This window comes from Bacillus rossius, chromosome 11 (assembly GCF_032445375.1).
Source record: "Bacillus rossius redtenbacheri isolate Brsri chromosome 11, Brsri_v3, whole genome shotgun sequence".
Lineage (NCBI taxonomy): Eukaryota > Metazoa > Arthropoda > Insecta > Phasmatodea > Bacillidae > Bacillus > Bacillus rossius.
The window spans coordinates 28,370,092-28,396,325 of NC_086338.1; the positions used below are offsets into that span (position 1 = coordinate 28,370,092).

The 26,234-nt window shown below is 34.0% G+C and overlaps 1 protein-coding gene across 5 annotated transcripts; it reads left to right on the forward strand.

Annotated features, from left to right (window-relative positions):
• Positions 1-736: 736 nt before the first annotated feature.
• On the forward strand, positions 737-26,234 carry LOC134536739 (gastrula zinc finger protein XlCGF57.1-like). Of its 5 annotated transcripts, XM_063376635.1 has the most exons (6): positions 766-950; positions 4,847-4,962; positions 7,852-8,035; positions 14,961-15,143; positions 18,187-18,265; positions 22,510-26,234. In XM_063376635.1, the coding sequence occupies exons 3-6, from the start codon at positions 7,925-7,927 to the stop codon at positions 23,427-23,429; spliced, it is 1,293 nt and encodes a 430-aa protein (XP_063232705.1). In that variant the 5' UTR covers positions 766-950; positions 4,847-4,962; positions 7,852-7,924; the 3' UTR covers positions 23,430-26,234. The 5 variants fall into 5 exon arrangements, with proteins under 5 accessions (XP_063232701.1, XP_063232702.1, XP_063232705.1 ...); XM_063376631.1 differs by lacking the exons at positions 766-950; positions 4,847-4,962 and adding an exon at positions 737-754; XM_063376632.1 differs by lacking the exon at positions 4,847-4,962 and having other exon boundaries at positions 749-950.

Consider the following 26,234-nt stretch of genomic DNA (forward strand, 5'->3'; position numbering starts at 1 on the left):
GGCGCATATCAGTGAAAAAGTATCAGGTTTATACTTTTCGACCCACCTCTACCAAGAAGTAGATAAAGAATGGCGACTACCAAGGCAAAACTGAAATCGTGTTTGGCAAAAATTTGAGAATAGAAGAATGCTGGGCAAGAGTACAACAAATAAATTATGGTGATGAAAATCCTCTTTTCAGAAAATTAACAACCTTCGTCAAAAATCTTCTAGCTCTGCCACACTCAAGTGCATCAGTCGAGAGGGTATTTTCGGCCTGCAAACTTCTGCTGTCGGATCGTAGAAATAGACTTTCCACGAAGATGATGATTGGCTTGCTTCATGCAAAAAGAGACATTGAAACTTGTCATGAATTCAAATTTGAAAAAGAACATAAGGCATTGTTCAGCAAGTCCATGTATGAGTTTAAAGGCGATGAACACAGCAGCAGTGAAGATTAATATTGTGCTTTAATGATACATAGGTATATAGTGAAATGTATAAGTGTAAATATTATCATAAATTAACTAGAGATATTAACAGGCTAAGTTTAACAGATTTTGCTAGTAATTTTCATATGAATATTAGCTGTTGTTTTGGTTTTTGGTTTATAGTTTAGATTTTCACCAATGTTATATTCTATAACTAAACATTTTTAGATGTGATTGAATTTTATTACTGTATTTTACCATCTAGGGATGTTTATTGAAATCTGGGGGGGAATTGTGTGTTTTCTAGGGATTTCATGAGAGTACACGTTGGCAACGCTGACAGAGTAAGAAATATTTATATCGTTTTAGTTAAGAAATTATATCGGTTTTTATTAATTTTTATCTGTTGTTGACGATCATATGGTTAATGAATTAAATGTGAATTTGTAATGTTTACAAATCAGTGCTTACCTTATTCACTTGTGTACTAAGGAAAACTAGAAAAAATGATTCATTAATAAATGTATAAATAAACCTTAAGTAAGTCTTAAGTAAAACATTGATTCAAAAATGTACAAAAGTTCAGGACCACACCACATATATTTCTCATTTTCTGTATAGAGTAATAAATACGATTAATTTTTTTGTATGATTTTGAAACCATAACATCTGGAGTCAGTTTATTATTTATTATTCACGTAATAACAAAATGTGTGAATGGATTTAAGTTAAGTGTAAAATAATAGTACTAACGTTTTAATCCTTTACAAATTATTTAAGATAATTTTATTTAGACTAAAAATGAAAACGAAAATTGTGTTGAATCAATGTTTTGGGTTTTTTATTGTATAATAACATGTACTGCTGATCTTGTACTAGTTTATTTATGGCTAAACTAAAGTGATATGGTTTATTTATTTATTAATTAATTTATTTATTTATGTATTTATTTATTTTATTTGCACCAAATAGATTCAATTTTTAAACAGTATGTTCACAGAATATAGGGCTTGTCAGTTTGATATACATTACAATAAGTAAATAACACTTAAAACATATACAATATATACATGACTTATAGACAATATCATATACATAGGTAGAAATACATATATAATGATATAAAAAATGTAGATAAAACTAACACAATTCAATATACATGTTGACGTCAGCCGGGGCTTCGCCCCATGAGCCTAGTCATCCTCCGTTCCCCTCCCTATCCTGCCCGGCATTTATACCGATACGTACGTAGTCGTGTTGGTTTTTGAATTGCGCGCCACGAACTGCCGCAAGAGGGCGCTTAGCTTTAGTACTTCGTACCACTAAAACACCAAAATTAAGCCTTTTTATTTTAACCCCTAAATAATGTTAAGACAGGTCAGCCGAGTGAGTGTTCTTTTGTTTCTTAAATAGTTAATTTTAGTAAAGTAAGTGCAAGCACGGCCAATGACGCTCCCTAGCGGGATACGACGGAACTAAAATAGAACTTTATTTAAACTGTTTTCCATGTACAAGTAATTATTACAGAAGGTCTCTGCGTGGGTTTTTATGTATTAATTTTGTAAGAGGTTCATGTTATTCTTTCTAATAACCCGGGACACGCAGTCTTACAAATAATAACGGTAATTGTGTTCGGCACGAAAGACGCCATGTTTCCCGCCGCAAGCCTTGGCTCGCCCCAGTCTCCTTCTTTAGCCGGCCGAGAGCGGACGTCTCTGCAGACACCCCGAGGACATCACCGTTGATCACTGATAGGTAGCTCTGTAAATTTAATTAATCCAAACTGCTTTATTCTTATCGTCGGGGCCTCTCTCGGTCGGTGGGGCTGTATCTTAAATAGTTTTAAACTCCCAGGAGTTTTTAGCATTCTCTCTACGTAAAAGCTTTGGGGTGGCCACGTAAGTGGTCCGCCTCCTCAATCTGTACCAATTCGTGCCTCAGGCGTTTCAACCGTGTAAAGGGAGGAGTGTAAGAGAGCGTGTAAAGTATAAATAAATCAACTTAAACAGGTCATGTGTTTTTGTGTTTGGGGGCCACGTGGGTCCTTCCTCCAGTCAGCGGCTTGTAGGACGCCCTAAGAGCCCACTGCGATTAGGTAGGAGCGTGTCCGACACTGAGAGCGGGCTAGGTACAGGTGCAGGTGTCGACGCGGGAGTCAGGAGGGCCAATATCTCGCCGCACACAGGCCACGTAATGCCCTGAGTAAGAGTTTCCAGTCGGGTCCACGTGCCCACTCACATGGTGGCGCCCACTATTTCCGCAATCAGTATAAAACGCAACACCGGTAGGCCCTCAATGTTAAAAATTGATAAGTTAATCTTAAAAGCTCTTATTTACCATAAAGGATACATTGTTTCAGGCTTTACTTGAAACACACAAGACTATAATTCAAACATTATTTTTATAAATAAAATTAAAAAAATTACACGTAATCGTATATTTCTTGTATGCTATAAAAGCATTTATTTTCAAACATATTATGAAATTTTTTGTTGCATTTTTCCAAATTTACTTCAGCAGTTACATGCTTAGGTAATCTATTATACATTTGTAAGCCCATATAAAACATGCTTCTACTAAATTATTCTAAGTTTTTCTGCATTTCTTGTATTGTAATCGTGATAATTTTTATTTTTAATATAACTTTCAATGTTCTGATGTACAAGTTTTAATACCTGAATAGCGTATTCTGTGTAAACAGTATTTATCTTCAGAGTTACAAAAAGAGGCTTGCACGAGGTTCTATTTCTTACACCAGTTATTATGCGTAAAGCTTTTTTTTTTTGTTTTAAAAAAATTATATTTATATATTTGGAGCTACCCCAAAATTCAATGCCATATTTCATTATAGAATGGAAATAAGCATAATACACTTTTTTCATTGTGTTCAAATCCAACAATAATTTAAGTGCCGTTAACAAAAAGCTGATTGAAGAAAGTTTGTTTTCAAGTTTGTTTATATATTATGTTCTGACCATGACAGTCTTTTGTCTATATATAGTCCTAAGAATTTTACAACAGTTGTATCTTCTATGTCAGTATTGTTATAACTTGTTAGAATTTGAGGTTCTTCCTTTCTGTGTTTTTTAAATTGTAAAAAATTTTTTTTCTACATTTAGTTTCAGTTTATTTATATGGAAACAATTTTCCAAGGTAGTTAGATTTGTAACTATTTTTTGTCTAAGCAACTCACAACTACTTCCTCCAACTAATAGACTTGTGTCATCTGCGAACAAGGTTACTGTGCTGTTCTTAATAAGTTTGGGTAATTCACTAATATATATTAGGAAAAACACCCGTGTTCTAAGTAAGGATTTGAGGCGACCATGTGTGTGGTCCGCCTCCTCAACTAAACCGATTTGTGCCTCGGGCGTTTTCTTAACAGTGTAAAGGACGGATTGTATGAGGACGTGTAACGTGTAAGTAAATAAAACCAACTTAATTGAGTCACGTGTCTTTGTGTTCGGGGGGGCCACGTGGGTCCTTAACCCAGTCAGCGGCGTGTGGGACGCCCTAAGAGCCCACTGCGGTTAAGTAGAAGCGTGCCCAACACTGAGAGCGGGCTCGGTTAGGGATAGGTGCGAAATTAAATATCAGGAGGGCTAATATCTCGCCGCACACGGGTCACGTAACACCCTGAGCAAGAGTATCAAGCCGGGTCCATGTGCCCACTCACGTGGTGGCGCCCACTATTTCCACCAATAATTCAAATCGTAACACCGAAGAGTTTACTATCAATTAAAATCAATGACTAGTACGAGAACCGAACATGAAAATAAATAATTATTTTGACACAAAATACATATTTTTGATATTTCGCGGACTAAATTATTTGTCGTAAAATAAAGTCATCTTTCTTAAAATTTATTTTGGTAAAATTAATAACATACTACAAATAAGCACAAATTTGTTGATGTAAACTTTAAGGAGAAACATTTAAACCGAAAACCTAAAGATTTATTGAATACTTGGTGTGCCTGCGACTACATTTGTGGAAAAGGTTTTAAGTACAGGAAAAAAAAGAGGTTGTATCCTGTGAGAACGATGTAACTTATATTGATACAATATGTTCAAAATGCTTTATCAAAACAAGAATTATCATCAAGAAAAAATTTCATCAAAATCCGTTGGTCAATTGTTTTTTTTTTTTTGTGTGACTGTTTTTACTCTCAAAACTTCTACATAATTGTAGCCAACTATGGAGAATTAAAAATATGCTAATTCTTCCATTTTATATATTGAAGTTTATCCCTGAATCCTGAAGGCTTGATCCTGATCGCTTGATTCTGATGGCATGATCCATTGGCTTGATCCTGTGGTACATGATGCTGGCTGATTTAGTTACGTACGTTGAAAAATCCTGATGGCATTATTCTGTTGGCTTGATCCTGTGGTACATGATGCTTGCTGTTTTAATTCATTACGTCCTTTATTAGGTCCACGCCTCCTGGATCCAGGGGTGAACTTCAATTATGAAATGGAAGAATTTGGATATTTTTAATCATCCATAGTTGGCTACAGTTGTGCCAAATAAAGAGATACACGATCACGGGTAAACAATGACTGGCGGCAATAGTGTGAAAGCACAGGTATTGTAATGTGAGCTTTAAACTGTCATGTTTCACGAACCAGTGGAATTAAGATAACAAAATTTTCAGGGTAAATTTAGGGACGTCTCTAGTACTTTAAAAACATATTTTCTGTTTTTATTTACTGTTCGCTCCACGAAACCACAACGTCAGATACTGGTATAGTGATGTAAACAATAAGCTCTCTGTCCCGGGCGGCCGGATAGAGCTAACTTCTGCTCAGTTTTCTATTTCACAAACTATTAGGAATTAAGATACCATTCCTTCAGGGTAAATTTAGGGACATGTGTAGTGTGTGAAAACCATGTTTTCCAATTTTTTTCTGTCTTATAAAAAGTCGCGACGTCCGATAATTACATCTGCGTGTGTATGTGCATTCATGGCAGGCCGGCCTCTTCACGGTTGCTGCTCTTGTTTCCTCTCCAACAAAGCGTCTGGCTGACGTCACGCGGAGGAGGCTAGCCTAGTTTCTCGCTTACTAAGCCGTGCACAGTGGCAAAATAAACTCGCCATTGTGAAGAACCTAACCAACCAAACCACGTTTTTTTTTATGGTTCCGTTTATTAAGGTACATAGTTGCCAATGGTTCAGTTGTTACCACTCCCTAAACTTCAAAACATCGTTTAAAAAAAAAATACATCGCAAAGTATTTTTAAGTTCTATGAAATATTTTAGTTCAATTTTTGTTATGAAATGATTTTGTATTCCTGATTACCTTAGCTAGTTAATGTAAGAGTAATAAATGTCCATGGAGTTGTCAAATATCAAATCTAAGTTTACTAAATATTGATAAGTATATAACTGTTTCCTCACAATCAACTTGTATGTTTTAAGGTTCTGCACGCTCTCACACTTGCACAATGGAAATGGCTTTTGTAATTGCTTTCTATAAAAATGCCCTGTAGTTTCTATTGTGATAAAACTTGAATATCATCCGGTATTTTGTGAGTGGCTGTGACAAATAGTACGTTTATTTCAAACATTTACGATGTGGTCACAAACATTTTTATATGTTTTGGCACAATAGGCCTTGTTAACAAGATTGTTTCAAAGAATTTGTAAATTATAGGATGTGATCAAAGAAAACTTTGTTTTTATATTTCTGTAAAATAAGTTTGGTAAAGCTTATAGCTTGTTTGTAAAAATAAGCGAAGATTTAATAACTTTAATTACCACGTCTGCCTCTCTTAAAAATTGAATTTATATGTGTTTTCAATTTTATGTATAAATTAATTTACTAAAAATGACAAATTAATATTTTAGTTTTTTTTCTGAACATTCAATACTTTTGACAGTGTGAATGTTATAACATAACAGTCAGCATAAGCCTGAGGTAAAAATTGTAAAATCATTAGAATCGAGTTCTGGCAGATATTTCAGTAAATTTTTCATCAAATAATTAATTTATATTCTTCTAATGTCTATATGTGGCAAACAAATTAAATTTACCTATATATGTGGTCTAATAGTAATAATATTTCAAATTAGCTGGTTTATTGTGTTAGAGAGTAAGCTAATTATAAAAAAATCAATCCTTAGAATGGATGGTACATACTGTAGGGTTTGAAAAAAAACATACGTTGAGTTTTTATCATTCTGTACACCTTGTTTTACAATTATAATATGTTGTGCACATCAATTATATAAAATAATTGTATGGGTTCGTGTTTCTGCTTGTTATATTTCTATGTTTGGCTGCAAACATTGACTTTGTATATAGTGGTTAAGTTTTTAGTTATGTCTAAAGTTGTATTTAAAACTTTTTCTTTGGATTTCAACAATGAAACTAAATTTTAATAATTTTAAATGTTAAATGTTGTATTGTTTTAATCTATGCAGATTAACAAAACATTTTTAATTTGATTATTACATTTTAAATTGTGTTGCATTGTTGAAATCCATACAAAGCACAACTTCAGTGCATTGTTTTCACTGGCAGCACGCTTTTAAAAAAACTTTAAGTAGGTACTGTATCCTATAGTGGCAGAACAATTAATATGAAAATGCACTTAATATATTTTAACAATTTAAATACCATGTATTGTATTTTTTACTTTTTATATTATTTACAAAAAATATTTCTGAGCCTTTTTTACGTTGTCATAAAGAAACTATATAAATAACAAACAAAAAAATTAAATCATACAGAAGCATTAAAAGGACCCTAATTAATTTTTGTTTCAGTTAAGCACCTAAAACCCATACTGTTAATTTTTTTTATTAAATAATTTCCTATGAAGATCTGCAATATAGTTTGATAGGCAGGCAGCCAAAATAATTATGGTTCTTTAATTATATACTTATGCTTGTTGTGGGGCATGATTTCATTTTCCTATCATGAAGCTAGTTTTTGGAATGTGATCATAACTTGCAAAAATAATTAGCTTTCCTGTCACATTTTGGTTAGGTGGCCTATAGTTTTCTAAAGATAGATTACAAAAAATATTTTGTTGTTTGTAAAATAATTTCTCATTGCAAATTGTAGAATTATTTTCCAAATGGTGCTTTGTTTGCAATTTTTTTTATTTTTAAATATTTAGCTACAGCTTGCTATACAGCTAGCGTTAACTTTTAAGGCTGATAGGATGATGGAGCTGGTTTTAAACACTTGAAAAAACCCACAAAAAGGCCACATGGTCTTTTTCTCCAAAAGCCTGGGTTTTTGCCAACCCTGCTTTATGCTGCTTAAAAAAAAATAGTGTGCTGTTTTATATAGTAAAATAATCATTAATTATACTCAAGCTGTTTTATTATTTTACAAGTATTAAGATAAATGTGTTCTGCATAAGTTAATCTAATTTTTGTTTTATTTATATTATATTGTTGAAATTAAATTGGATTCCATTACATAGGTGTTCCTTCAAATGAAAAAAAGTTGTCATTTTACTAAAAATATAAAAAAGAGCTCCAATTTATAAAAAAATAATGGATGGCCAGAGCAAAGATGCTTTCAGCAACGAGTGTTGGAGTACGGGACTTGAAAGATCGGGCAGATCTGTTTACCCGACCATTAAACAAGAAAGTAACGAACTGGTGGTAAGTTTTTGTTGTTGTTGTTGTTGTTGTTGTTGTTGTTCTTCTTCTTCTTTTTTACTTGTGATCATGGCGTACTGGTTTCCTATGACATCTACTATATTCTACTATCCTTGAATGGTGAATTGTAGTGAACTTTGTTACTGGAGCAACGATGGCAATGCATTGGTGGGGAAAATAGAACCTTGGAGAAAACATCCTAGGCACAGGAGGTTTGGTCCGTGTGAGAACCAAAACTATTTTGGATAGCTAATATCCTTAATCAATGTGAGCAATTAAACTATATTTGGCTATATAACTGTTGTGTGTGATGTCCAGTGATTTTTCATACGTGAAAGTTAATTTTTTAAATGTGTTATATATGCTAGGAGCAGCAACTCGTTTATAGTTGACAAACATAGTACACCCGCCCCTCGAAGTAACACTGTAATTTCTGCCAGGAAAACAGAGCGCTGATCCAAAACAGTGCTACCCAAATAAATTTTTTCCCATAAATGGGTATATTAATCAAAATGTTTAGTTTTCCAACCAGGTAAGAGTGTTGTTGACTAATATTTTAATAAAGACATTGCTTCTGTTAAAATTTATTTACAGTACTAATATATGTCGAAATACAGTAAACTCCAGATTATCAATGTTAATTGAAACGTACTGAAGCCAAGATAATTGAAATCTTGTAAAAAAAAAAAAGATAATCCGTTTCATTGTAAGGGCCACCCTTGAATTTGGATTGCACCATATATTTGTCTTCAGTAGAATTCTTCTGACAGGTGAAGTCTTTGTGCACTGTCTCAACTTATTGGAACATAAACAATACGCACTGTGTCGCCATGCGGTATTTCTCTGTCTGCTGTAGAGGTGGCAGTCACACCCTTCCCCCTCCCTGTTCTCTTCCTGTATTTGATTTGTCTACCCCTCTTTTTTCTTCTTCTCAGTTCCTTGTCCTTTCATAAAACTAGCACGCAGAGAAACTTGTGCTAGGTCGGAGGAATATATTAGAAGCATTTTAATACACCATTTCTTTGAGGTTTGCTTTCCACAGACCTAACACAGGAAAGTGGCTGCAGTGTTCGTCATGAAAATTTCGCAGGTTAAAGCGTGGGAAATAAATAGCACTGTGTTGTTGGCATCATGGAAACCTGTCGTGATAGACACGTGAAGATTGCCTTCACATGCGTTGCTAGTCCACGGTTATTTGCGACAGCAGACTAGATAAAGTTAATGCAAACTGTGCACACACAATATTCAGCCCAGTTTGTTTTTAGATTCTTTCTGTGTGCCTTCGTCCATCGGAAAGCCAGTCGGCCGTGCCGCTCGCCGGGCGCCTGTCGGGCCGTTGGGCGGGCGGCAAGTGAGACTGAGACTGAAGAATAAAACAGCAGTCGCGGCATCCCCCTTGGGTTGTAGTGTGACATGTTACAACTGAGGGGGTGGGCAACACAGAGGGATGCGTCTGACCAACACAGTAACAAGGTGGTTAAAAATATAGAACAGCAAGCGAAGAAGTGCGCCAAAGCGATGCCATTTTTACACACTTTATATTAGCTTCACCTGTATGTTTATTTGTATGTTTGTAACCGACTCCTTTGGGTGCGATTTTGACACACTTCAAACGGCCAGATTTCATTCAAACTTTGTAGATTTATCGAGGACCGATGACTATACACTAATTTGATAAGATTATTCCATTATTCAATTTGCAAAATAAAATTTTTGTCAATTTATATAATTTCACAAGAAAGAGTTCGCACATGAGCAAAATGGTTTTCTTTACAATGTGCGAACTCTTTTCTTTCAGTTTGTCTTTGGCGCGATATAAACAAAGCCTACTAAATATTGTGACATTTAATTAAATGAAAAGTGAGAATGGGTTATGTTTATTGTGAGCAATATACTTTCTTGAAGAGAATATTATCTATAATTGTAAAAATATGAAGAAAAAAAACCTGAAATAAGGGTTTTAAATGTTGTTTCTTTCGTTAAATAGAGAAACACAATTACGTCTTTGTTTCATTTTACCAATTAACCAAGAGTGAAACATTATTATAAAACAACATTTTCTGCAAATATTTCACGAAACATGGAAAAATTGAGGTTTGATTTTGCTGTGAAACCAACAGCAGATGGGAAATCAAACACCATATGCATAACCTCATTAGCTACACCTGATGGGCAGATTTTTCAAATTCCACTCGAACACCAACCTGCAAATCTACACCAAGCAGTTACAAATACTCCAAACTATGCCAAGGTCAGTAAATCATTAAATAAAATACATAAAACACTGAAAATATGGCTAAGTTTGACAGATGATATATCAAAAACATATTTGGATAGAGAGCAAAACTTACAGTTTAAGGATTTTTACCTGGAAGAAATTGAAGGGAAAAAAAGTGCTAAATCTATAGCTAGTGGATCAAATAAAAAATTGGAAAAATTGTTAGAAAAATTTCTTGAAGGAAAAAAAACTATATCTGAAACTCAAAATTTAGGGAAAATTGCAAATGATTTCATGATTGAGAAATTCACGGGCAGAAACTCAAATGCTTACCAGTGGATTAAAGATTTTAACAAAGAATGTGAACGTTTCCTAATCAAAGAAGACAAAAAGAAAATAGAAATTTTAAAACATTTCTTAGAATACTCCAGTGTAGTTTGGTACAACTGCATGCAAATGAAACTTACAGTGGAATCCGACTAGAACAAATGGGAGAAAACTTTTAGTGAGACATTTGCAAACAAAGGATGGTCACCCATCAGATATGCTGAATTAGAATAAACATCAATGACTTCCCGAAAATATTGATTTTCATAGCAGGATATTGAAATTATTGAGTACTATAGTCCTTCAACACGCTATATTGGATATATATTTTAGAAGCAGCCAATATCTACTCAAATTCACTTTAATAGCAAAGTCATGTAATAAACAAAAAAATGAGCCACATCTAGAGACACTTCTGAGATAAAACAATATTTATCGATTTTATTTTAACTGCAGCCAATATCTATTCAAAACCTACTTTAATAGTAAACTGATGTAATAACTATCAAGTTTTTTATTGTTATAAAATGTCTTGCATACGTTGATAAAGAAGTATCACTTTAAATTATAAATAAACCAAACTAAAAAGTAGGAAATAAATAATAGTTTAAAAAACTAAAAAAACACTTTATATAGAAAACCAAACTAAAAAATAGAAAATAAATTTTAATAAATTTGATTTAAGAATAGTGTAAAAAATTTTAATAAATATAAATTAATAATAGTGTATATAAGAAAAAAATGTATTTTATTTAAAAAAAAAGTGGGGTGCATGGTGTCAATGGTTATAAATATTTCATTGACTTACATGAGTAGAAGGATTATCATTTCGATAATATCTTAAAAAGCACCCCACACTTTTTTTTTTTAATAAAATACATTTTTTTCTTGTATACAATATTATTAATTTATATTTATTTAAAAATTTTACACTATTCTTAAATCAAATTTATTAAAATTTATTTTCTATTTTTTAGTTTGGTTTTCTATATAAAGCGTGTTTTTTAGTTTTTTAAACTAGTATTTATTATCTTTTTTTCCTACAGCTTCAGAATGTAACAAACTAATAAATAAACTACATTTAAGCACGGATAACCCAAAATACCGGGGTAATCCGGGCAAGTAGTCCTGAAAGCTTTCCTAGCTTTACTCCCCAGAGGTGCTGCTGACATGTGGGATGGCGTGGTATAAACGTTGGCTGAACACTGGGTGTTGTGGGAGATAAATATGCAATGAAGGAAGCGGAAAGCTATCAAGGAAAGAGCAAACTATTGTTTGTTGAATAATTGCACTGCGTGTGATGCTACGCTAGTGCTATTGCCGTTGTGCGCACATGGAAATAAAAATTCATGTAAAAGAAAACAGCACCACTTAGAATCTATGATGGCACTACTTCAAATCATGCCGTAATTTATTGACATTGTTACGTTCTTAAAAACAACACTAATCAAACTGCTTTACTTTGAGGGGCAGGTATAGTATTTTATTTGTGATAAAACATTTTGCTGTCATTAACCCATTAATACATTTGCCTGAAATATTTTGGGGTGCCAGATATTTCCAACAATTATTTACCCAAGATATTTTGGGCAGGATGAAGAGGTAGCATGTATAATATTTTTTTGCCAGAAATAATTTGTGCATATCTTTTGTTGAAGACATAGTTAATTAAGAAAAACTGTAAAGCAGCGCCTACATTACAATGTGGTACAATAAATGGCTCCTAGATATCAGCACTGAAGTTCTTTCTTCGCAATGGGAAAATTTAATTTTTGTTTGCTGAAGGATAGATGAATGCATCTTAATTTTTGGCTTAAGAATAGTCGTGGTGCTGTAATATTTATACTTTCTGTATTATTGAATGACTAATCGTGTACAAAATAAAAGAAAACTTGACAGTAATTTTTGATCATTGTTTTCTCAATTTTCTCATAAAAATATGTTAGTGAGATGTGAATTGCAATAAACTGATGTCTTCACTCTTCAACTATTGAACTTGCTATACCTACCGCCACTGTACACCCACTGTCAATTTATAAATTCCCATTAAAGTGTTTGGTGCAAAAAATCTTTGGTCTTGTTTGTTGAAGTTTCAGTTCTGTAAAGAGGTTTTTTTTTCTGGTAAATAATGCAATATATGGGTGAAAAACAATGGAAAGTGACAGTGATTGTAAAGATATTGACGCAAGTGTTTCTGGCAGCAAATTATAATTTTCTAGCATAAGTGAGGATTATTTATATGCAGACAGAGCTTTGGCTAATACGTGGCAGTGTCCTAAATAGTTACAAAATGTGGTCATCACCTTCACTGCCAAGATTATCCTTTCTAAATAGAAAATAAAATTTGAAATTGATCCTGTTGCAGATATTCTGTAGTTTTCAGTACTGTTTTTTTTTTTACTAAAATTTTATTGGTTTGATAAAAGAGAAACAAATCTGAATGCTGAACAATGTTTACAAGTGAAACTAAGCCACTTTCTAGCAGTTTTCAGTGGCATGCAACGACAGAGAATGAAATAAGAATATTTCTTGATATTGTAATGTTACAATGTGTTGTAAGCCATAGTAGAAATGTTTTTGGACTAAAAAACCAACACGTAATGAATGTTTAAAGAAAGAAAAAAAAAGCATAAATATTAGGAAAGCAAAATAAATATACCTATAGTCTATATCAGAAAATTTGAAATTATAAAACTTATGATTGTAAAATGATAAGAAATATATAAGGAAAACAAATGTGCAAAATAAAAACAAAATTGGTTGTCTGTAAAGTTGGTTTACGGACGATAGTTTAACGTGACGTCATAACAAAACATTGATGAAATGATTGATCCAGAAGAAAAGGAAATATCATATTCGGCCTGAGACTGAGCCGTAATAGGTTTTTGCAACCAAACCATTTAGGCATTAAAAATATTATATTCTTTGAGGAAGAATTTTTTTTTAATTTTTCTATTTTTTGTATGATAAAATCTACCTCTCCATACTTTTATGAATAAAATTGAATCATTTTTATTGAATTATCACTTTTTTTGTATGGATACAAAGGAGTGAAATGAAATGTACAATTTAATTAATAAATTTACTTTTATTTGCATTCATTAATTCAAATATATTTATTACTTTTGAAATGTTACGTGCGCCGTATTTATTTTTACAAGTTCAAAAAAAAAATTCGCACCTGCCGGGATTCAAACCGACAACCTTACCATTAGAAGATAGCGCCGCTGACCGCTCAGCCACTAGGCCAAATTTGATAATTGATAGTTTCAGATGTTATATATACCTTTATAAAAATTTTGTTCACGGTAGGGGAATAATATTATTTCGTTTTAATAACTCTATTTTATAACAAATACGCATCCCAAATACACCAAACTTATTTATAAGGTGTTACAATATTTTTTAAAACATTGAGCAAAAGATCCCGGTTGTAATTTGAATTATTATGTGTAACTGTAAAACACCATTGTTGGTTCAAAACGTATTTGAATATTCAACATTACTTTTAAATAACCGTACAGATTGTGCTGAAAATCGGTGGACGATCGTTAAATTACATAATATTAATAATTCAAACGACGAAAATATGATTGAAAAGTCAAATCGATGGTCGTTCCATTCGAGTGGAAGAGAGATGCCACGCATGCGTACAATGAGCAAACAGGAACATCCGTAGTGGGACACTTTTTCGTGCGTGCAGCCGGCGTTCATCGATTTATTAGACGTTGTCACGTCAAAAAATTAATTTGGAACTGTTTAGCTATGAAATCAATGACACTTAAAGAGTTACTTTCATTTCAACTTTAGGAGAAAGTTTATGTATTTTATTCTCAGTTGTTTGTTGTCGGGTTGTGGGATGCTTCCATCCACTCCTTGAACTTGCTCCGGGATTGACGTGTGTCCACTTCGTCACGCTGTTTTTGTACTGTGTATGTGTGAAACTGTGTGCGTAGAAAATTGGTTTGTGCCTAACATTCTGGCTAGGACAGTCTAACATGTACTTTAAATTTTTTTATTACTGCTACACTAGTTAGGAGATGGTGTAGTTGATGTTGCATTTTACCTTACCTTCGCAACATCCAAAACTTTGTAAAATCTTTCTTGTTCATGTCTGATGAAGGTCAATAAGTATGAATGAGATTTTCGTTCTTAAACACATTCACTTCCATAAAATACAGTCCTTTATGGACTGTTTCCACAATCCAAACACTACAAGTGAACGAATGTATTGGGTGCCGTCAATATGGTGTGGACCATCAGCTTCATGGAGTAGTAGCCTTGCATGGTCATCCCTTTGGCACTAGTGTTGTGGAATTAATAACCATATCCTTAAAATTCTTAATTTAGTACTATTAAATGGTTTTTTGTATTGATTTTCAGGAAGATAATTATAGCCATGAAGTTAAAAATAATGTTCAGAACGACTTTAAGTATGAAGATGATAGTGTTGTTAATAAAGATGACTGCAGTCGTGAAGATACAAGTAATGGAAGTGTCATTGTTCCCAGCTCTGATTCATCCATGGCAACTTGTGGTTTCACGTTTGTTAACGTTAAAACAGAGGTAAGATAAATGTGTGAATTATAATTTTCTGTCAAGTACTGAACATATGTTATGCCAATAATATCACGTTATTTCAGGTTTTTTTTATTTTTTAATTATTTGGTAGAATGGCTATTCCTGTAGATTATCACAATCTGTATTTTGAGTTTGTGGTATAAAACTAATTTTGTCACCAAATGTTAACAGAACTTTATTTTTTAGTATAAAATGTCACAGCACTGATCATTAATCTAAACACTTGTGTGACATTTTTACTGCTATTCATAACTCAGCAAATATTTTAAACTGAACACCCTATGAGCCCCACAGTCTGGCTGTCAAATAATGCCTTACACAGAATAGCTATGCCCTATCTTAATTGGCACCACTTGGTTCACACTTCTATGAAATATTATTTCTGCAATTATACTCTTTAGAGCAGCGGTTCCCAATTTTTTTTCGGCCAGGGAACCCTACGATTGGCTTTTCTTTTGGCGGAACCCCAACACTTTCAAAGAAAGTTGACAATAACAGTGCCTGCTTTATATGACATTCGTCCTGACTCACGGAACCCCTGGGTTCGGAGGAACACCTTTTAGGAACCGCGGCTGTATAGAGTACAGGAAACACACAGAACTTAAGATTGGGCAATTAATAAAATAAACTGTGAACATGGAAATAAGTAACCTGTACGATGTGACTGTGCAAGGGGTAGATAAACATACTATAACAACAAATGTAAAATATTGAAATAATTGCAAAATTTTATTGTCTGATATTTTAAAAATATTATTTATATTGACCAAAGACCAATCTGCAACATATTCAGAGAAATAAACTTGGCAAATAAAATAAAATAAAATAGTTAATATCTCCAAATACGTTAGGCACAAGTTACACCAAAAGATTATATATTTCACTTTATAAATTTTATAGTTATATAACACATATCAGGGTTTTTACTTTAGAATTTATGACTAGTTCAAATCGGTAGTTCAAAAGACACTACTCACAGGACTACTGGCCTATGGCTGTCAGTGCTCGTCTGAATGTATGTATGTTTTTAATAAATTTTAGCCTCAGGGCACAAAAACAAAGTTGGCACACAGTAGCTTGTACTTTAGGCTGCACAATAAACATTAAATTACACTTGACTGATAGTGTAAATAGGCCTAAATCTGGTAGGTGTCACTAAAATTTGTGACCAACGAATTTTCCCACTACGCCCTAACTGATGCTGTCTCTGGACCATGCACAAAATGTGTTCACGGTAGACGATTGCGATAATTTATTACACACTTGTTCAGGTACTTTTGCGGACCGACACTATAATACAATAGTGCCCACACATGCAATTTAAACGGTAAAATTCGCTTCCGTCAGAAACTTCTGAAGGAACACTCCACCAGGACAAGCGGTCCGAAACGTTCTTTTTCCCATGATTCCTGATTTTGGATGCTTCGTTAGAACGACTGAAGACAAAGTACGGTATGACGTTCATAAACAAACCACGTATACACAGTTTCTTTACTCAGTAATACTGTGATATTAAAGTGTGCGAGATATAATGAATTTGCAGGAAAAACACCTTAAAACAGCTACTACAATAAAATGATAAACCAATATGGTATGTCTGACTGAAGTATCTCTCAGTGCAGGTGGTTCAGCTGCCATTTTTTCTATAATGTGGAGCAGGACCGCTCGTGACCTCACCAATAAAAAATCTCGTAGTTTTAGTTCAAATGTTCCGGAGAACTTAAATAATTACGTGAAACAGCTTTCTACCTGGAGTAGGCCCCGAAGAGAGAAACAAAAAGGTTTAAAAAAAAAATAATTTACATGGCGGATGCTAAACGATCAGGTAAACTCACGGTGAAGTCGATGAGGTGCTTGAGACGCGTCCTACCCCGGGTGGTGATCGGAAGAGACCGGGCTGTGGTCAGAGTGTCGTGGCAGCAGGAAGCTACTGAATTACCGTAAGGTCTCTCACAAACTTAGGGAGTTAAAAGTAATATAAAAAAAATCCCCTGTGAAGTTAACAACAAATTACAATCCATTATTAAGAAATTTTACTACAAAAAGATTACTTGTCTATTTCTTAAAATCAAATATATTGCCTACCCTCATCGGGTTAGTTCGGAAGTGGGCTGTGCATGGCACTGCTCCGTCCTCATAAGATAACTGAAAGACATATACACTTGGAGCTGAAAGGGAATAGAACAAATATATTAATTAAATTACGTAATATATGTTAGAGGTGCATGGTACAGACACTATAACACGCCCCCAGCATGGCAGACCAACACACGCACACATAGTTTGAAACAGAGGGTGATGGTGGGAGGAGAAGGGGCCTGCAGTGGACACGGCACATCGGGCTTACGGGAGGGCGTAGCCCTGGATGACGTCAAACTAGACAACAGTGCAACCGAGAACAGACAAGCATGGCGGGCACAGCATTGCATTGGCACTCTGCTGTTTTTTTTTTGTCTGCTGAGTGAGGTGTGATAAATAATCTAAACAAGCGGAAGCTTGTAAGACTGGCTCCTATATTTTGAGTCTGGCTCCTAAACTTCCAGACATTAAAAAGGGATCTGAATTAAAAAATTAAAGAAATTTTTTTCCTCTCAGAAGCTCTCAGTAAAGATTGTATAGCCGATTGTCACAGAAATAAGGAGTGAAAAAGCCACTTTAGGTTTAAAAACTATTCGTAGAAGCAAACTTCCAGTGTATGCTAGTATTTCTCTGGTAATTTTTGTGAGTGAAACTTAAAATTAAACACGTTATGTAGGTCATAAAAAGTTAAAAAATAACCAACAGTGAGTATCATTTCAAAAATATTTTTATTTCCAAACATATCTCTCGTAATATTTATGCACAAATTCATTTGTATCAGTTTCCCATGCATGTAAATGCTACCTAGTCAATATGAAATTAGTCTCATAAAACATATCATATGTTTGTGACTTAATGACTTTACCTTCTAAAAACAAATTATGGTAATTCAAGGAGTGATAAGTGTTGGTTCCTGTCATGTTTCTGTGTTTTCCTATTCCAAATGTAGGTAGCTGAGAAAAAGGAATATGAAGAAATGGCAATCAGTGAAGAACAAATTGTTTATGATCCATTAGAAAAAAGTAACAGTAAGTATAAAAATTTACTCCTAACCTACACTTATGTTTAACTGACTTTAACCACATGTAACTCAAACTTACTTGGTTTTACTGTCAAATAAAACTTGCAATGTTGGGTTTGGGATTGAATGATATAGCAGTCACACTTATCTTGGAAGGAATTATTACTGTTAAAGAAACCCATTTAGGAAGCATTTGTATGTCAAGTCGCAGTTCATTCTTTATAGTTAAAAATATATGTTCATAATAATATCAGAGTTTTCTAATTTATAACATAAGAGCATAAGTCTTATAAGTATTTTTGTATTCATTTATTTTCATATCGTTTAACCCCATTTCTGGGGTATGATACACGTCAAATACATATTACACACACACACATACATACATATGTATATATAGATTTTGCAACAAATGATACATGTTGGATATATAAAATGATACATAAATATAATATATAAAAATATAATTCAGAACACAAAATACAGAAATACATTATACTTTATACTTACAACAAGTCATTACATTATGTGAAACTATATATAAATACTAATAATAAAATAAAATGATAAAATGTGCAGAATATTGTATACAACCACAGTAATAATGGCATAAATAACATTTTGGTTTAAAATCATCCTGTAAATTGTTCTTTTTTTTTTCCATAAAATCTTCAATATTCTTAAAAAAAATATGTTTAGTAGCAGAAATAAAGATGCAGCCATTTTAAAGCAATATTATTTAAACTCTAAAAAGACTAATTTAATATCATCATGCAGTATAAAATTTAAAATAACATGTAATGTTCCGGTAGGTTACAGTAATGAAGTGTACCATATGAATTGCAGAACATGTTAACATAAATAAAATAATAAAAAAAAATTCATTTAATTTGTGTGTGCCGAAAGACAAAAAATTTTTTGCAGAATACAAAATTTTTTACGTACACATAGTTTGTATGAACAAACTAAATACCGTAACTGAAATGTCTTTCTTAAAAGTGATAATTACAGACAAAGTTCCAATAAATAGAAGAAAATCTTTAATCTAAAATGTAGGGGACTACAGAAAAAGCTGGATTAGTGATTTTGCCGGCCCTTTCCTTCTAGCACTTGTAATAATGTAGTAAGATCTCTAACACGACGCCTGTGGGGTTTGCTACTCGCAATGCTTGCATGCCAAGTGAGCAGTCTACAGCCAGGGGAGCAGTGGTTCTGCTAAGAAAAGAAGTGTCCCAAGGAGAAGAAAAAAAAGTTCCTATTGTCAACATCCAGGGATAACGTCATACCAGAAGGCGGCCATTGTCACGACCACATAGAAGAGTGTTCTAGGACTTTCTCTTCTGGGCCGATCGACAGTGCTTCAGGTATAGAAACCCCTTGGAGGCCAGATAACAGATAGAATCCGCTGGTGCCTGCCGTATTGAGAACATCACTACGCCTGCCGATGCTCCAACTCTGTAGACGCCATCACGCTACCCGAACACCACTGGAACTACACACCTCTAGGTAGGGCAACAAAATGCAAAGTCGTAATTAAGTGATAGAATAAGTACCGAGCCTGAGGCGACAGAATATTTCTGAAGTGAAAGAGGAAGAGGTTGGAAATATTCTAAGACAAGATTGGAATTAGCCATTTTGGGAAGACATTGCTGTTAACTGCAGAGTTTGTTGGAGACATACTTCTGGACTTAATGGCTGGTGACGATTATGGTTGGAGTCGTAGAGCTGGTCAGCGTTCATAGTAGTGGTGGAGACTTTTATAGATTGGACTTAATTTCCTGGATGAGATTAATGTGCTTACGTGTTCTTACATGAGTTACGTTAGAGGTGTTACGCTTGCGTAAAAGGAAAGTCATTATGCAGATTCAAACTCAGTATGGCAGGGCATTCATGAAAAATGATTGTCCAAGGTGCTTTTTTGTAAGTGCCTAAAGTGGATTCACATTTAAGTTACATAAGATAGTCGCGCACTTGTAAAGAGACAGCGCATTTATTAACGGCAGCGGGTACGCAGTGGCAGTCTTCAGTCAAGGGACAAAGACTAGCAGCACACAAGTGGTAGTGCGCCTGATCTGTGCGTCAACTCTTGCGCAGAAATGAATGACTGTTTCAACTGCCTGCTAAGCGCTCGGAAGACCTGGTGCCGAGAGATCATCCGGCAGCTCGGTGTCGGTGTACAAGTGGTTCGAACGCCTCGGTCTGGAGCGAGTTGAGGGCGACACTACTGGAGCCGGCGCCAGCGAGGGGGAACTCGGCCGCAGCGCAGCAGAAACCAAGGCAAGCTACGATGAGATTCACTACCACTAGAACCGAGTGGTGGCCTTAAAGTCTTACAGATAGATGTAACTGTTGAACACTGACTCTGAACACGCACGGTGGCTTGATAATATATTTATATTTTAATATTTATTGGTAATTATATATCTTATTCGCACTAGTTCTTTGGTGCGCACAGTTAAGAAGTGCATTTGTATAATACTGTTGTTGCATTGTAAATTGGACATTAATATTAGTGTTATATTTATATTTACATTGTGTAGGTGAGGACTCGTATTCAAGAGAAATTCAGATGGCTTATATTTTTTATTTCCCTTTTCAATTACTATCCTTTGAATTATCATAAGCCGTATTTATATTTATATGACGATCTAATCGTTCGGTCAAATATCAATTTCAATAGCTCTCCGATAGCATGCAATACGCACGTTCCGTTAGTCCCGAGTAAACTACATTTGATAGCCCGCTCTCTTTCGTGGTTAGTGCGCATTACAACGATAGTTATGCGTTCCTTCCGGCTCACATTCAGGTCACTGTTTTCATTTTTCTATTTAATGTTTAACAAATTTTTTTTGCATGACTTACTAATTTTAAATGTTTTTCATGCTTTTGTATACTCTAATTCATAAATAAATGTACTTTCAATAAATATGTTTTGTTTTTATGAATAATTTTACCACAAAAAAAATGCTTTTTTCACATAAAAATTACACCCCTACTTTTCAAACTTGATTTTAGTATTAAATGTGCGACGATTATGTGATAAAACACGGTATCCATTCTGAACAAGGTCCATCATTGATGTTGTTTGGATGAAAAGCCTTTTTACATTAACGAGGGGTTCCTGCTGACCATACATGTGGCTACAATGATCAAGGTTATGGTCAAACTGAAAGGTACAATGGCACTGTTCACTGACACAAATGCTACACCTTATGAATGTCTGTGTTACATAACTTAGACAGTCTTACAGTAAAACATCAATTTCCACTATGAGCCTCTTGCAGATGAAGTGGATCTAATTGAAGCCAAACCTGCATATGCATATGCACATGCTCAGCTTCCTAATGGAATGAAATCCACAGCTCTTTTGCATCATTGAGCTTTGAAGGAAAGTACCTATTATGATTTTGAACAGTGAAAATCTGAGTGAAGTATCACTATGCAATTCTTAAGATTGTAATTTGTAGTTTGATTTGAGTACAGTTCCTTCAGCGGGAGCAGAACAAGCAAAGATGGCACAATCAGCTACAGTAAACAACGCTGTTGCCGAAACTACCTGTCGAATAAACAACCAGTGTTTTCTTGTGATTGTATAAAATTAAAGGGCTAGTTCAGTTAAGTATGATAAAACGTAGTAAATTGTTGGTTTTCTGCACTCTTATAATGTATAAGCATTTAAAAAGTACTAAGAAAAATTTATATTAATTTTTATACAAAGAAGATATTTCAGATGTAACCATTAAATTTGTGCTTCTTACCAGTCGGTCTCGTACATCTAAAGTTAACACTTGAAATTTGTTTCTGTACTACAGTGGCATTACTGAATCCTCTGCTATCCTTTCTGAAAAACCATCTATCTCAATTAGGGATATGCTTATATTTTCCTAATGCAGTTCTGAGAAAGTCTGTGGGTTCTTGTGAGCAGAGTAGTAACCTTTCACACTATGAAGGTGTATGGAACAATGGTTTGTCCACTAACTAACGCCGGATTCTTCATTGAATACTTACAGTCTGCACGATAGTTTATTGTATCTACTTCTATGTATCAACTTCTATAATCTTGGAATTTTTTTGACCCTTAAACCTTTCTGTGCATAATTTCATGTAGCAAAACTTATCATTTACCTTCTTAAGATAATGGAAACTGTAATTGTACGTCACAGTCGTAAATATGTATAATCCTATAATCCATTACCTTCAAAACAATTTTTTGAATTTATATCTATATTTTAAAATTTCATTCTGTTCCAGTTTTGCTAGCAGCCCCATATGGCAGTAAAAACTTCAAGACTGACAGTGTTACCTGTGCGAAGGCAACAATTGATTTGGGGAAAAGTACTTCTGGCACAGGATATGCAGCAGGTGTGCAGTCAAGAAGTCACTTGGAACAAAAAATGCTGAACCATTATGGTGACCTTTCAGGGATAATTGATCAAGTGCATCATCAAAATGAAAAAAGTGCAAACATGCACCACAATCTTATCCAGACCAGTAAGATCAGTTCCTTGTATTTAACTTGCTCCACTGAAGTGGGTGTGTTTAACCAAGCTATTAAGTCTTTTTCTTGTAACATGTGTAAAGCTAGTTTTTATAATACTTGCACACTGAAACAACATATAATCACCCACACACGCGATGCAAATATTCCTGGTAAAGTTTGTAAGAAGAGGCTTGTTCATAACAGGGCAAAGAGTAAACATGTTTCATGCGCATTGTGTCTCAAAACATTTTTTACTAAGTCTAGTCTTAGAATACACATGTGGGCACATACAGTTAAAGATTCTTTTTCGTTATCAGAATGTGGTGAAATTATTTCTCGTAAAGGTTACACAAGTGAGAAAACATTTTCTTGTTCAGTATGCAGTGCCAAATTTTCTCAAAAATCACACATTAATTCACATATGCGAGCACATAAAGGTCGGAAACCATTTCAGTGTTCAGTATGCAGTATAAAATTTCCTCGGGAATCACAGCTTAAAATACATATGCGTACACACACAGGTAAGAAACCATTTTCCTGTTCAGAATGCAGTAAAAAATTTTCTCAGAAAGGTAACTTGAAAACACATATGCGAACACATACCGGTGAGAAACCATTTTCCTGCTCATTATGCGGTGGAAAATTTGCTCATAAACATAGCCTGAAAAAACATATGCGTAAACACAATTGAAAAACCTTTTTCCTGTTTAGAATACAGTGAAAAATTTTCTCTCAAAACTTCTTTAATTGTATGCTTGCGTGCACACACAGGTGAGAAAACATTTTCTTGCACAGGATGCAGTAAAAAATTTCTGTGTAAGGTAACTTAAAATCACATTATGAGAACACATGCGATTAATAAACTATTTTCCCGTTTAGTATGTAGGTAGTTTAAAAAATTCAAAAACATCACTTATCTTTACATAATGCACTCACATACAGATAAGAAACCATTTTGTGTTCTGTTTGCAGTTTACAATGTTTTCTGAAAGGTTACTTTAAATTACATACACAAGTAAATTACATATGTGTACATACACAAGTGAAAAGGTTTTTTTTTTTTATTTATTATGCACTGCTAAATTTTCTCAGAAACCTCAATTAAGTTTACATATACATACACTTGCAGGTGAGAAACCATTTTATTGTTAAGTGTGTAATGCAGAATTTCTTTAGGAACCTCAGTTGAATTAATGTATGTGTACCAATATTGATGAGAAATCATTTAAATGTTTAGTACGCATAGCAAAGTTTCCTCAGAAAGATATTCTAATATTACATACACTTACACTATTACAAGTGTAGTAGGCCAGACGTGACACTACACAACACTGTAATAATTCATAACTCTTTAATGCTGCAGATAGAAGACGGTATCTTCCAAATTTTTAAATTAGTACCGTGTTTTCTCGCATAATCGTCGCACATTTTATTCTAAAATCAAGTTTGAAAAGTAAAGGTGCGATGATTATGCGGAAAAAAAATTTTTTTGTTAGGTAAAGTTATTCATAAAAACAAAACCCATTCATGGAACGTACATTTATTTTAAAAAAAGGTGGAGTATACAAGAGCACGCCAAACAATTCATATTAATAACTCATTAAACAAAAACCTTTCTTCAACTTTAAACAGAAAAACCAAACTGTAACGCGAACGCAAGCCACTTGAATCTGTGACGTGAACCAACACGTAGCTATTGCCGTAGTACACATTTACCACGAAAGAATGTGAGCCATCAAATAAATGTAGTTAACTCGGCTCTCGACACAGAGCGCCTTGTTGCATGCAATCGGCAATATATCGATATTTGACTACGTGCGCCCGCTCTATACGGGAAGCAACATAAGCAAACATGAATGATGCCAACTAGCACTGGCTACATGTTTATAAACAGTACACCGCGGCGACACAGACATTCAGATAAAGAAAATAACGTTTAAAAAGTGTTTAAAAGAATATTTACATGTCAGACAACTTCATTTTTCCGTTAATTAAATAAGTAAGTGGTAATTTCCAAATAAATATTAGATTTCTACTTTAAAATACATTGTTTTATACGGAAAAGATACCTACACAAAGCGCTCGGCATGTAATAGCGGGATTAAAAACATCATACGTAGTTTATGCGAGAAGTTTTTTTATCCCAATTTTGACGGCCAAAAATATAGGTGCGACGATTATGCGAGTGCGACTATTATGTGATAAAAGAGGGTATTATTTTCTTACTATTTTCTTACTCAATGAAAAATGTGAAGATTTTATTAAATTAAATGTGTTTTATACTGAATTAAATGAGTTAACTTTTAAACATGGTTTTTGATTTATTCTTTTCTGAAACATTATTGTCATTTTAAATACAATACATTCCCAATTATGGTTCAAGGTTCGTCACTCAATCAATATCGCTGTAAGTTCCACAGTTACCTCGTTCACCAGGTACAAAAAAAATTGTGAGCGAGATGAAAATGTATCAATCACCATTGCTGCTTAGCAATGCCAATGCATGGGCTCACATTAGCAATTATAAGAAGCCAAATATACGTACAGGGTGTTAGCGAACACTGGGGCATAAATTTAATGGTTTGCAAGAAATGCTAAGAAAGAAATTCTCATAAATGAACATATGTATGTCTGGAAAAGCAACCCTGCAAATGCAAAGTTATACACCTGAACAGTATGTAACAACCCAGACTACTGCCCTCCCCACTTGGTATATGATTTAATTAACAATTTAGTATGGAGTCTCATCATGTTCAGTACATTGGTTAAGTTTTCTGATATCCTTGAAATAACAGCTGGTTATTCCTTTTAAGAAGTATTTGTGTGTTTGCCATAAATTTTATGATCATAATTTATATTGTTTCATGTTTTTTAAGGTGTTTCATGTTTTTTAAGGTGTTTTGAAGGTTTTTTTTCTTTATGGTGAAAAATGCCCCTATGCTTTAATTTTACTTATGTGTACAGTTAGGTTTTTCTGTGTATTCAAATATTTAAACATTGCTTGTGTTTGCTTTGTTTGTAAATGACGTGTTAACGTAATTTTCTTCTGATTTTTTTTCTCACCAAGATTCTTTGTCTGAAGTTAAGCTGATGCAATAGTCTGGCCTGTTGCGTAAGAATGAGTGAGTAAGAACCTTGGAGTGTGTCAGGTGGCTGTTGCTATGTGCCCGTGTTGATATTTTAGAAATTTGTGTCGACATTCGTCGGTAATAGCCCATAACAACGATCGAGTGAATTTATCTTTGTTCCAAGGACGTAGTCCATCTGCTTGTACCGTGGATCATGTTTAACCACAGGACTTAACTACGAATTATCTTTAAATATTCATCCTTCGGTACTTATGAACAGTAAACTTGTTTATTCTGCAATCATTGAAGAGGTTATGTGCGCGTTGTTTGTAGATTGTACATGTACTTGTTCTTGTGGTCGTAATATGGCGGCCATTGTGTTAATGTGAATTTTTGGTAAAGGACAATAAAAAGGAGTATGCTCCGTT